This window comes from Schistocerca serialis, chromosome 12, assembly GCF_023864345.2.
Source record: "Schistocerca serialis cubense isolate TAMUIC-IGC-003099 chromosome 12, iqSchSeri2.2, whole genome shotgun sequence".
Taxonomy (NCBI): domain Eukaryota; kingdom Metazoa; phylum Arthropoda; class Insecta; order Orthoptera; family Acrididae; genus Schistocerca; species Schistocerca serialis.
The window spans coordinates 95,984,368-95,998,559 of record NC_064649.1 but is presented as its reverse complement, the minus strand read 5'-3'; the positions used below and the strand labels follow the sequence as shown (position 1 = coordinate 95,998,559).

Genomic DNA, 14,192 nt, shown 5'->3' with positions numbered 1-14,192 from the left:
CCCGGATGGACATTGACCCACGGGTTGTGCCGACAGCGGCTTTTCTTCCAGACACCGGAGCAGCTGACGAAATCCACCCACATTCAGATACTGAAACACACGTCCGTAAACAGCGTTCCCCGCGAAAACACAAGAGACGGCGGCGTGCTCCATCGGACGAGTGTTTGCAGCGATCGTCTGACATGAACTATGGAAATTCCGACGACGGTACCGGCGGTACAGAGGCCGCTGTAACATCAAACTCAACAGATCGCCGTGGTGACGGCTTCAGCCCCTCCGACCCCACAGCACAGCAGGATCACAAGCAGACATCCGCTGCCGATTCCCAGCCAGCAGAGCCGATGGAGTCAGCGCCGAGTGCCGCAGCAGCCACTAACAGCCACCAACAGCCGATGGTGTTTCACGGCGACTGGGCGGACGACTGTGAGGAACACTCCTTGCCCATCGTGTCGGACGACACGGGGGGCAATTTACCCCACCAGTGTTGATCCTTTCCCGCCGTCAGTTACAGTGGGTATTGATGGCCAACACGGATGCTGTGGATAGACCTCAAACTTATCGCGTTGCAACTATAAACATTAACACTATACGGACGCGCGCTAAGTTATCCTTGCTTCAGGATATGTTGAACTCTGCTTCCATCGACATAGCCCTTCTCCAGGAAGTGTACGTCGACGACTTCCCAGGCATGTACGGTTACGATGCTTGCGTCTCTCCAGCTTCCCCAACAGGCAGCGATGTCGCTGTACTTCTTCGGGAAGGGATAGTGGCGGACGATATCCTGTTTCTGCCTGGGGCAAGAGGAATGGCACTCACAGTTCTGGGTGTCCGTCTTATCAATATCTACGCACCTTCCGGGACGGACAAACGTCGCGAACGTTCACGATTCTTTGCGGAAGACGTCGCCCCGCTCTTCCAAGGCCGCCACGACCATCTGGTGTTTGGAGGTGACTACAATTGCGTACTGGCGCCCAGAGATCAACTCCCACGACATAATCCGTGCCCGGAGCTCGGGACGCTAATTCGAGACCTGCAGATGGTGGACACTTGGGAACATCTTCACGGCCACCGACCGGGATTCACGCACTTCACAAGTCACTCTTCCAGTCGTATCGATCGGATTTATGTCTCACGCTCTCTCGCCGCTGGAACACAGGATGCGGAACTGTGGCCTGCAGCATTCTCGGACCACTCAGCTTACATTTGTGCCGTCACCCTGCGGCGGCAACAAGTGTGGAGAAGCCGCAGCCCGTGGAAATTAAACATCGCTCACCTGTCGTACCCGGATTGCCGCCAAGCCGTTGAGGATACGTGGCATTCGTGTGAAAATCGCCTCCGTGCATATCCCACAACGATCCGCTGGTGGTTGGACTGCGCCAAACCGGCACTGAGGCGAACGTTGATAACCTACGGTCGTGACCACGCTACCTGGCGAAGACATACACTCGACTTTTACTTCCGGGTCCTGCGCGACTGCGATGCTATGGCGCCGTCTCCGGAACGACAAACGGCGGTCCACCGTGCTAAGGCTCAGATCCTCGCTCATATGTGACGCCACCTAGAGGGGGTAGTCATCCGCTCGAGGACGCAGGATCGGATACCGAGCGAACGCCCATCAATGTTCCACGTCCTTCGTGAACGTAAACGACGCCAACGAGCGCTGATACGCTTCATCGACACGGAGGACGGTCATCGCCTCACCACGCAACAAGACATAAACACAGCGTTCTACAATCATTACTCCCAACTCTATTCCGCTCAGACCCCTGATCCGACAGCACTGGAGGACGTCTCTCAGACGATTTACGGCACCGTCACCCCGGCAATGGAAGCGGCCTTGATGGAAGAAATTACAGAAGAAGAAGTGATCGACGCCTTTCGAAAAGGTGCTGTCAACAAGTCTCCGGGTCCTGATGGCCTCCCCTTGGAATTTTACCGGACTTTTCAATATTTATTAGCCTCCCGATGGACGGACATCTGTCGCGAACTCCTATCCCCGGACGTGCCGCTCCCTGCGGCCCTTGTGGAAGGAATGATTATTCCTATTCACAAACCGTCCGGTGGCCCACGACTGCAGGACTACCGCCCGTTGACGCTATTGAACTGCGACTTTAAGATCTTTTCTCGACTGTTGGCGGCGCGGATACGCCAGACCCTACGAAATGTTGTCTCACCCGATCAAACGTCATTAGGAGGCGACAATAATATTCAAACAGCACTCAGTGAATATCGTGACTTGATCTCACTGGCGAGGGCATGTCGTCTGAAGGGTGCACTGGCGGCAATCGATTTTAGTCAAGCTTTCGACCGAGTGGACCACAACTATTTGGAAGCGGTCCTCCAACATATGCGGTACCCACAGCCATTCGTCACTGTCGTCATGCGACTCCTCCGTGGCGCGACGTCCAAGGTGATCGTCAACGGCCGACCTTCGCAGCCCCTCACCATTTCTCGATCGATACGCCAAGGGTGCCCTCTGTCCACTTTACTTTACGCTGTGGCCATGGAACCTCTCCTCTGCGGCCTGCGCCAACGACTAACGGGTATAACGTTACGAGGCCACACTTTCCGGTGTAAAGCGTACGCTGACGACCTGGTGATTGTCATCCGCCACGGTGACGACACCGCTAGCGCACTAAATTGGATAACGAAATATGGCATGGCCGCTGGTAGTCGTATCAACGTCGCAAAATCGGTGGCGATGAACATCGGGGTCGGATTGTCTGAGAACAGTGTCACCCCCTTACAGCTCAGAGATAGTTTGAAATGTCTCGGCATTGACTTTACAGACGATATACGACGGACCGCTGCTCACAACTTTCGACGGCTTTTACGGAATGTTCGGACTGGAATTGCCAACAACCGCCTACGAGCCCTAGACATCGTACAACGGACCCAGTATGTTAATTCACATTTAGCGTCACGCATTCCGCACATCGCCCAGATATTACCTATACCGGTGATGTTAGCACGCCGTATACATGCGGCTTTTGGGTCCTTCGTGAGTTCAGGAATGCTTTTCAAGATCAAATATGAGACTCTCACCCTTCCTCCGGATCGGGGAGGGCTTGGCCTTTATCACGTTTATGACAGAGCGGTCGCCCTATTTGTGAGCACATTAGTCAAAATACGGCACCGCCGTCCGGACAGTCTGACCAGTTTGTTAATAGAAGAACTAGCACCGCCCTCCCTGTTGCCGCCTGTGCCGATACACCACGTCCCCTCCTCGCTCTTCTACATCGGTGTCTTTTACCTCGAACTCAGTTACGTTCGACTTGCCTTACCAGCGACTCAACTGGCGACGGCAAAGACGGTTTATAGGGTCCTACAACGTGGACGACCCGATAACGTCGTGGAAAGTAAGCACCCGAACGTCAACTGGCGAGTAGTGTGGAGGACAATTCACCACGTAACACTGGACACTGACGTCACGTCGATGTGGTATATCACTGTCAACGGTAAGCAGGTGACCAGATCAAGGCTACATGCGATCCACATGGTGGACTCACCCACGTGCACGTACTGTGGCCTTCAAGACGACGATGAACACCGTCTTAGCTGTGGCGAGTCTACGGCAGTGTGGCACTTAGTGAGGCAAATGTCAGCATACTTCCTTCGGGTAACGCCGAATCATATCGACCCCAAGACTATCTTATTCCCGGATGAAACGTATTACCCATGCACTAAAACTAATGCAATGACGTGGCTTCGTGGACATGCAGTGCATTATTTGTTTCAAGACGGCACTAAGGACACTTTAGACTTTTGGAACTATTTGCAGGAACGACATTGCAAGATCCTCCGTAACCCTAAGTATCGACAATATTTTTCCAATTTTTTGTGGAGTGCGTTCCACGACCCTCCACGTAGCTGGAACATCACGGGTAAGAGAAGCTAAAATCACAATACGACGATAGAACACTACACGGTACGACGTGGGATCTACTTTCATCACTACGAGAAGTCATACCTGGATGATACAGCAGATGGAGAGTTTCGTTGTGAACCCTCACACTCTGTAGCAGTATTTGCCCCATTTCCTCTTTTTGTCCCCGGTGCGAAAAGGTCTTCGCAGTTTTAGTTTCCCCATCCGGTGCAAGATGTAGCACTGGTTAATGGTGGTATGGATTCCACCCTTCAGTTTTGTTTCATGGTTTCCTTCGCCCCGCACTTTGTTCTCTTTCTTTATGCCTTTTTCTACAACTATTAGCATGGTTTTAGTTATGTGCGTCCCCAACTCGACGCAAAGAGTGCACTTACTAGTTTTCAGTTCCTTACTGTTAAAAAAAATTTAAAAAAAAATGAAAAAAAAAACAAAAAAAATAAAAAAAAAATTCAAAATAAATAAATGAATAAATAAAATTAAAAAAAATCACAATAATACACCAACTGCATCCTTTGTACCACTTCACATCCCCAGGATGGGAGGGGGGAGACATCGTGGACAGGCCTCGGGTCGCGACCCCTGCCCACCTTGCCTCCTCCAGCCCACTACCTGATAAAAAAAAAAAAAAAAAAAAAAAAAAAAAAAAAAAAAAAAAAAATAGCGCAACGGCCAAGGTAACTGGCTGCGAATCTCGAAGAAACGTAGTGGATGTTATTCTTTTGGTTTGTATTTTTCCATATCTCAATTGATAGGGATAGGAGGGTTAATAAGGTAAGTAAATCACCAAGGAATGATAATAATAAGGTGGGCAAATAAATTTCTCAAACCTCTTGGGATATTAAACAACTAAAATGTTACTCCAGGTAACTTTACAATGGCTGTAACAGTCACTGTTACGTGTCCTCACTTTTCTTGGAACAACTAGGTGGATGGTACTTGTCATATAAACATTCGAAACAAATATACTCACGGCACCAAGAGCATCTAATGAATGCCATCTTTCGACAGCTACACTGTTCCTTCTCTATGATATGACGAAGAGGCAACCGGGACAACATAACTCTCCGCGCGTGCATTCTGTCCCGTTCCTCACTGTAAACAAGCGTCGCGCGGTTGGCTGTCTGTGATCCCTCGTGAGGAATTCGCCGCACTCTTACTCGGAGTTGTTTACATGTGACAAGGCTTAAAAGTTTAATACTTTACTAACTCACGGCGTTTCGGAAATTACTTTGCCTACCTTATTATTATCATTCCTTATTGATTTACTTACCTTATTAACCCTCCTATCCCTATCAATTGAGATATGGAAAAGAATAACATCCGCTAGCTTTCTTCGAGATTCGTACCCGGGTTCTCCCATCCCGAGCCAATTACCTTTGCCATTGCGCTATCGGCACTGCCAGCGGAAAGCGTTCTGCATGTCGGTACACAAGTGGCAGTTGTAAAAGTTTCTTACCCCCATTTCTGGAAAACTATTCGTTTTCAGACCACATACCTGATGATGAAAAATGCTCTACTTACAATTATCTATCGATCCCGCCAATTTTTGTTGATAGCTCGTCATAACCTTTCGGGGTGATTTTCTCAAAAACGAGGGGGTAGATTCCTTCGTTTTAGGTTCTACACAAGCGACCTGCCAAATCTGAGCCGAATCGGTTGGCCGTCTCTGAGGCCTTCCCCTTGTCAGTCTCAGAAACACATCTAAATCTCGCAGCTTGTCAAGGAATTTCGCTTTTTCCAGACTTGAAAAGCTGCGTCCTACCTCTTTTGTAATTATGGGAACCGTCAAGACGATTTTTATCGGTTTCTTAATATCATTGAGAATTTCGTCTGCTTTTTTTCCAAGATAAATTTGGAAAGATCAGTTAATTTACACTAGTCATAAATATCAGGCCTAACTTTTAGCTCAGGTTCAAGCATTTCTTTGTCAGTCATGGGTTATGGGTTATGCTTCAGTGGTCATTGTTGTGCGTTGTGTAGGATGTTCATTCGTAAAATTTGCGAAACATTTGTTGTTCATAATTTTGCAGCTACTACCTGTTCAGTGGAAGAATGTCTGTCCATTATATCAACGCATATACAGTCACGCGCTTCCTTAACTTGTACCACGAGTGTGTCTGAAGAATTCTCACAGTAATTTGCATTTCTTAATTCTAAAATACAAGTTTTGAATAATGTTATATATTCAATGACTCGTAGCACATTAATTTCTCGAGGCAGCATTTAGCTGTAAATTATTTCAAAATGAAACATAGTCTTACGAAAAATTTGTAACTAAAACTTAGAATCATACTGATTCAGGTATTTTACAGTTCCTGTTGGTTCTGCAATGGTCTAATGTACTTACCTGGTGATCAAAAAGTCAGTATAAATTTGAAAATTTAATAAACCACGGAATAATGTAGATAGAGAGGTAAAAATTGACACACATGCTTGGAATGACATGGGGTTTTATTAGAAAAAAATAAAAAACAAAGTTCACAAAATGTCCGACAGGTGGCGTCGTTTGGCGATGGTCGTGTGCTTAGCCGCCACTTTCGTCGTGCTTGGCCTCCCAGGTCCCCAGACCTCAGTCCGTGCGATTATTGGCTTTGGGGTTACCTGAAGTCGCAAGTGTATGGTCATCGACCGACATCTCTAGCGATGCTGAAAGACAACATCCGACGCCAATGCCTCACCATAATTCTGGACATGCTTTACAGTGCTGTTCACAACATTATTCCTCCAGTACAGCTGTTGTTGAGGAATGATGGTAGACATATTGAGCATTTCCTGTAAAGAACATTATCTTTGCTTTGTCTTACTTTGTTATGCTAATTATTGCTATTCTGGTCAGGTGAAGAGCCATCTGTCGGACATTTTTTGAACGTCTGTATTTTTTTGATTGTAATAAAATCCCATGTCATTCCAAGCATGTGTATCCATTTGTACCTCTCTATCTACATTATTCCGTGATTTATTCAGTTTTTAAATTTATACTGACTTTTTGATCACCCAGTACATGCTGACTGAATTTCAGCAACGCAGTTTTTGAAAGGTTGCAGGTTTTCACTAACATTGTGGCTCGTATGTTGAAGTTCCACCTTCCAGGTGATGGACGTGAGATGCTGCGGTCGATATGCTTTTTGAAAATGCAATATCAAATGTCAGATATCGCAGTTTATCTTCATTTCGTCCTATTGTTATAAAATACGTTATGATATGCAACCTGCAGTTCGATTTTCTACAACAAAAAATCGTCAAAAAATACTCAAATATTTTTACATTCAGTACATACCATCTGGACGTGTTGTGGCGCCGGCCATGAGAGCCAAAGAGGGATCTTTTCCGTTTTCCGAACATTGTAGCACGCAGATAAATTTCTCATGCCAAATCGTTTCGATACAGCTTTGAAGACACTATTCGTTTCTAAGAAACCCTTCATATCTGAATCTAATGTACATGCAAGTTCTATAAATACCTCTGTATTTACTGAATCATGTTTTTCATCATGTCCACGTAAAGAATCATCAAAATTTCCACAACAGAACATGCAGACTATTATTTTCAACAAAATTTTGCGGTTATTTTAACATTTATTTTGTGCTCATTAGTTGAACGTCTGTATGCCGTACTGAGTTTCCATGTAATCTACTTAATACTAACGGACCCTAAAACTGACGGTGTAACTACATTATCAGTATCCTTCTTGGAACTATTATGCCTTTCAGCCTTTTCTTCCACTTTGTTGCTATTTCGAAAAACATGCTTGGCCACTTTGCGTTACATCGAAAAAGCAAACTCGGAAAGGAAAACAACGCAATTTCACTTCAGCGTCACATAGCGATTTTCTCTGCTCTAACTATTTGCGCAAAAAGCAATGAATAAACATTTTGCTTTGCCCATGCCTGTCTGAGATATTAGTATCTCAGGTGTTGAGTGACAGCTTTTCGTAAATGAAACTTTCTCATTGAGAGACAGCTATGAAAAATTAAACTGTTGAAGTTCCCTTGTCGTCACAGAACTCATTTCTTGGGGGCGCAAGCGCATATTTTCGAAAACTAAAATAAATGAAATAAACTAAATTTAATTCTACATCTCTTTTCATTTCATTCGCGGTTAAGCAGAATCCACGTCAAGAGAAAAAAAGATAGTATAAAAATAAAATAAAACAAAAATCAACTATATCAAGCGGATATAGGAGCTACGGCAGTTCTACAGAGCCTATACACGAGTCGCCACTGTGGTTGCTGATGGAAAACTTTATGACAAGGAGCACCGAAACTATAAAACGCTGAAAGGACAAACCCTGCCCGAAAGCTGAAGTTGAACAGGTTCATAGCTGTGGATCTTTTCGAACAGTTACAGAATTCCTTTGCTGAAAACAATATGTTGATCTTGCACGAGAGATCATCAGAATGGCTGAGAAATTCTGTACGTTACAGTTACATAAAGATACACAGGCAATACCATTTGTGTTCAAAAATGTGTGTGAAATGTGATGGGACTTAACTGCTAAGGTCATCAGTCCCTAAGCTTACACACTACTTAACCTAAATTATCCTAAGGACAAATACACACACCCATGCCCGAGGGAGGACTCGGACCTCCGCCGGGACCAGCCGCACAGTCCATGACTGCAGTTCCCTAGACCGCCGGTTAATCCCGCGCGGCGCAATACCATTTAAATCGCGTGCCTGCAGGCTCAGAGACCAAAATAGTTTCGAAGGTCTGCGTGAATGTGGAGACATTTGTTGATTTCTATCGACATAATGTGAGCGAGTTTAAGTTACCTTCTGATTTTCGATGGTCGTGTGTCTCATTTACGTTATAGCGTCTGCGAATGTCTAATGGAATGACAATTGTCCTGTCCAGTGGCCAATTGTAGACAAGGATTGCTTCCAAAGTTTCGAGACTTTTATGGGATCAGAACCCTCTTACATATTGTAACACACAAAGAGAAGAGGATGGCATTCCAAAGTTCAATTTCATTGCTGTTTTTGGCCCACTATATGGAAAGTCCATCAGTCAGGCGAACATAGAGGGTGGATCTAGGGGCTCTAGTATATACCGCCATCCGGAAGTATTGCAACTGAATCCGTCTTCTGCTAATTCACTCCTCATGGACAATCATCCACAATCCAATGGCAGACGCTACAGGACCTTCAACGAACGTCCAATGATAACGTCTTCGAAATCAAAGTATTTCATGTGATAAAGAGAGCTCTGAAGATTTGATTTTGGCGTATCATTTGGATACAAAGAAAGCAAACGAAAATTTCCCAAATAATACTTACTTTATAGAACAGCTACTCACACTAAAAGGAAAACTGAAAACTGCTCTGATTATAGAACCTGCTACAATCGGTAGCGGAGTGACGTTTAACAAACATTTATTTGATGAGAAGAGGGATCGTATGAAAACTGACAAATGCAATATCGGGAAAGCATCTTCAAGACACAAACAAAGTATGACAGAAGGCTCCATTGGAGAAGATTTCGAAAACAAACTGATAATATTTGTGCTACCAGCTGTGAAGAGAAGGGAAACATGTGTTATGGAAGTTGGTGATACATATGTGAATGAAGAATATATTAAATTTACCGGGGAAGATACAGATTTCTTCATCTGTCCAAAATGTTTACAGGAATGTTATGTAAAGCTAATTACTCCTTTCCAATTCTTTTTCCAGTCGTCATTCATTTGGATTAGTTTCTGATATTTTAAGTTAATGATCATTTTTTCCCATAATTTGTTCTCTCTGTATTTGATAATCTGTAGCCAAATAGTAGTTCCCGCTTACATTCTTTTCATTTGAAAGATGCTGAGAAGCATTGGCCGCATTACCTACATACGGTAATATCCGCGACTATATTTTATTCAGAACAATATTCAGGACAACATTGTGTGTGGAATTTGAGCGAACATTCTGATGATATTAATAAAAAGGACTTCATCGATACTAAAATAATAGTAAATAATTATTGTCAGTGACATAATTTAATTTTCTCAGACAACACTCATGGAAATAGATAATGGAAATCTTCATCTTTTGTTATTTGTGATTCTTCTAGAATAATCCTTCTTCTTGTTCGAACTGTTCTAACGATCGGACGTGACTGATGTGTTGTAACACAGAGGTCTGTAGAAAACTGTATTATGTTGTTAATTAATATTTGAAAAATAGAGTTTCTGTGATTAAAATGAGTTTTCTTTGTTTGAAGTTTTATTTTATTGTAATTTCCGTCCTATATAAATGTTTTCTGTTCAGCTACGAAGGAGCACCGCCGTTAGCGCTATTGACCTACAGCGCGGATTATTGGTAAAAGCTGAATAATAAGCGATTAACATTGAGAAATATTTTCAAATGTTAATTGCGTATAGTGAGGGTACAAAAGGATTTAATGTATATGTGTATATTATATTTAGTAGTAACACAGGGCCCGAATCGATAAGTGATTGTCATGTTAGCCGCCATCTTCGTGAAATATTGCAGCGGCAGTTTAAAATTGATTATCTATACGGACATAAATGTTGTTGGTCATACTTGCGATAGTAATTGGGTATTCGTGACCCAGAATCCAGAGGAAGTAAATTCGACTTAGACTGGAAATAATCTTTAAATATAGTGCAAATAGCATCTTACGTGATATAAATTCTTATCTGCTGATGTATGAAGCCTGGTTATTTCGTAACAACGTTCATGAAATATTTTGACAAGAAAAATACATTAGTGTTGTGTGCGTGTGGTATTGTGTGACAAAACTGTTCATTTTGATTAAAGAAAAGTGCTGCCACCTCAAATAACAGTAGCGTTAAATTCGATAAACGACCTGCAACTCAGTGCCATTTACATTGCTTGACAGACAACATTGCTACACGTTACCAGGTGGAGATTTCGTTAACAAAACAACGATCACTTGCCGGGAAAAGCAGTGTTTAAATAAAAACCTCGTGTTACATTGATAATAAGTAACTAGTTTTACTGTGAACTTGCTGAAATTGTCCAACATGGCATCAAACCACAATACTTCGAACCCAACAATACGCTTATAATGTGGCATAAATGTAAACTTTTGGGAGAGAAATATTTATGACTATGATGCAGTGAATTAATTATTTTTTGCTTTGTCTCATTTGAACAAACTGGATGTATATCTCGAAACAAAATTATTTTAAAATGTCATGAAACGTAGGTAACAAATACCTATGGATATAGAAATGACCGTTTGGCGTCATTGGCCGGGAGGCCCTTTACGGGGCAGGTCCGGCCGCCTTGGTGCAGGTCTTCTTACATTCGACGACACATTGGGCGACCTGCGCGCCGGATGGGGATGAAATGATGATGAAAACAGCACAACGCCCAGTCCCTGAGTGGAGAAAATCCCCGACCCAGCCGAGAATCGAACTCGGGTCCGTAGGACGGCAATCCGTCACGCTGACTACTCAGCTATCGGGGCGGACACAAATATCTATCAAACTTAATATGGCCGTATGAGCATCAACTGTCTTATTAAAACTCAAAAGACAGTCTTTAATAGAGCCAATTCTTTAGTCTTCCCTGACGATTTGTCTCGACGAAAACATCGCTGAGAGTGACCATGGGATCATTAACTCCCATTAAATCTGGCAGTATGGCATAGCTTATTTGCCCCTCCCCTTCGAATACATTTAATCTGCCCAGTTGATTTTCTTCCCCTCCTTCGCAATCTGTCAGCTCCATCTATAATAACCACAGTGTCGACTGGACGTTAAACTCTGATGTCCCTTTCATCCTTCGATCTGCCGTGGTGACTTGTTCATAAAATAAAATAAAACAAAAGCGTTTACGGCTGGGTCACAACCTTGATGTGAATATTGTATCAACTCATTGCGCATGCAGCAGACGGATGACAATCAACGCAGTTTTAGTCTAACTACCACGTTACTTACATGATAGATGCATATTTTGTTTTTATGCAAGCTGGTTCTAATATGAATGCGCAGTGTCTGTTCCTTCGGACAACACGCATTCTTATTGTGGTGTCAACCGCCACACTTGCTGCTAGGTGGTAGCCTTTATATCGGCCGCGGTCCGTTAGTATACGTCGGACCCGCGTGTCGCCACTATCAGTGATTGCAGACCGAGCGCCGCCACACGGCAGGTCTAGTCTAGAGAGACTCCCTAGCACTCGCCCCAGTTGTACAGCCGACTTTGCTAGCGATGGTTCACTGTCTACATACGTTCTCATTTGCAGAGACGACATTTTAGCATAGCCTTCAGCTACGTCATTTGCAACGACCTAGCAAGGCGTCATATTCAGTAACTACAATGAATTATGAACAGACAAAATTGAGAATCATGTACCGTCAAGAGCGACGTTCATCCTTAATGGATTACAGTTGAGTATCAAACTAATTACGTCCGCTTTCTGAATTCTCATTCCTCGTCATGTTCCAGACCTCACGTCAATATAGTTCTTCCCTCCTCACGCCAGCCTGCGTGAGCTGAAACGCTTGCATTTCGGCCTCCACTCGCAACACGGTGTTGGCTCTTCTGCTAACACAAAACTTATAATCAAACCGCGACCACCTTCTGTACGAATGCACGAGAACGTTCGACCTCCTGCTGCAGTATCAAAGTAGCGAGCATGGAGGACATGCACAGGGAATGCGCACAGGTAGCGCTAGGTGGAAATGTGTGTCGACTGAGGGCCATACCGCGATAGTTGGCACAACTGCGATAAACACTTCCTTCCTTTTCTGCTCTCTCCACCTTTAATTTACTCCGCCCCTGGTAGCTGAGCGGCCAGCGTAACGGAATGTCATACCTAACGGCCCGGGTTCGATTCCCGGCTGGGTCGGAGATTTTCCCCGTTCAGCGACTGGGTATTGTGTTGTCCTTATCATCATCATTTCATCCCCATCGACACGCAAGTAGCCAAAGTGGCGTCAACTCGATAGACTTGCACCAGGCGAACGGTCTACCCGACAGGAGGCCCTAGCCAGACGGCAATTCCGTTACCTATAATTTACATTATACGTTCATCAAAATATCCACGGGAGCTCAGTCCGTCAGTTCACCTGATGATGGCGACATGTATGGTCGCCGAAATATTGTGCCCGTTGGACATTGTAGACCGGCAGTACACCCGTGGATATTTTGACTATCAAATACCCCCGGAGTAACTCAAGAATTACATTATAAGTTCGTTGTTATTTTGTGCCACTCGGCTTGTGATCGGAAGGTGTGTAGAAGCACAGATATATTTATACCACCATAAATATTTGTATCCAGACTCCTGGAAACAATGTTCAAAACACTCTCAGACAATTGTTCAAGAAAATAGTATACCTGTTCATCGAAACTACAGCAAAACAAAAGGCAGGCGAAAGCATGATACCTGTTAGGTCCCTTCCCTGTAAAACGCTTAAGTCAGAACACGTGCAGCCGATGTAAATTCTAGAGGATAGGTATGCACAGTGGTTGGTGTGAACAATGGTGGGCACCAGCTTGCGGACAGGTGTTGTGGGGATGCGCCACTTTCTCCTCGCAGAGGTGGGCCACAGGCCGGGCGCAGGGCGCGCGCCCCGCAGATTTATGGTCGCTGTCGACGCGGCGAGCGACGGCGCCGTATTAGCGCGATTTACGGCCGCGTCCGGCAAACCCGCCTCTGCGATGCGTGCGCACACCTCGCGCCCCCACATGCTGGTGGTGCTACGGCGTCGACTCAGAAGTGTCACCTCACCAGAGTGTCAGTGTGTCCGGGGTACAGTTGATCATTCCAATTGTCTTTCTTCTTCCACTTGCAAATAAATTGAGGGAAAAAATAATTCGGTGCATGCCCGTGTACTAGCTTTCGTCTTGTTCTTATGGGCCTTAAGCAAAATGAATGTTACGGGCAGTAAATTATCTCTGCCTATGATCATTCAAGACACAGTACGGCGTAACTTACTTGTCTGATACGCGGGATATTGCTCAGCTACCATGCTTGATTCAGTGGAGAAGGTGAAAATATCTTGGACACCTCTGATATCACTTGACTCACAAGGGGAGGCCGCCAATTGCGAAATCCAGATTCGATTCATACTGCGCATAATAAAAGCACATGGCCAGAGGTGTAATGTGGCAAAGCACCAAGATGCACTTCTCAGCCGTTGTCGAGAAAATCGACAGTTAAAAGAAACCGTTGCAGTGAAATACTCTCTACGATTAATAATTCTACTCAGCGTCGTGGCGCAGCGGTAAGCGCTCTGGTTCGTAATCCGAAGGTCGCCGGATCGAATCTCGCGCTATGCAACCTTTTTTTTTTTTAGTATTTGTTTTTTATAATTCAAATATAATTC

At 44.5% G+C, this 14,192-nt stretch overlaps 1 protein-coding gene across 1 annotated transcript in view; it reads right to left on the bottom strand.

Moving 5' to 3' along the window:
- Positions 1-13,553, bottom strand: part of LOC126427966 (uncharacterized) — a 113,642-nt gene extending 100,089 nt beyond the window's left edge. The window contains exon 1 of the mRNA XM_050089853.1: positions 13,356-13,553. Coding sequence (XP_049945810.1) covers positions 13,356-13,553 — 198 coding nt within the window. The remainder of the gene's footprint in view (positions 1-13,355) is intronic.
- Positions 13,554-14,192: the final 639 nt, after the last annotated feature.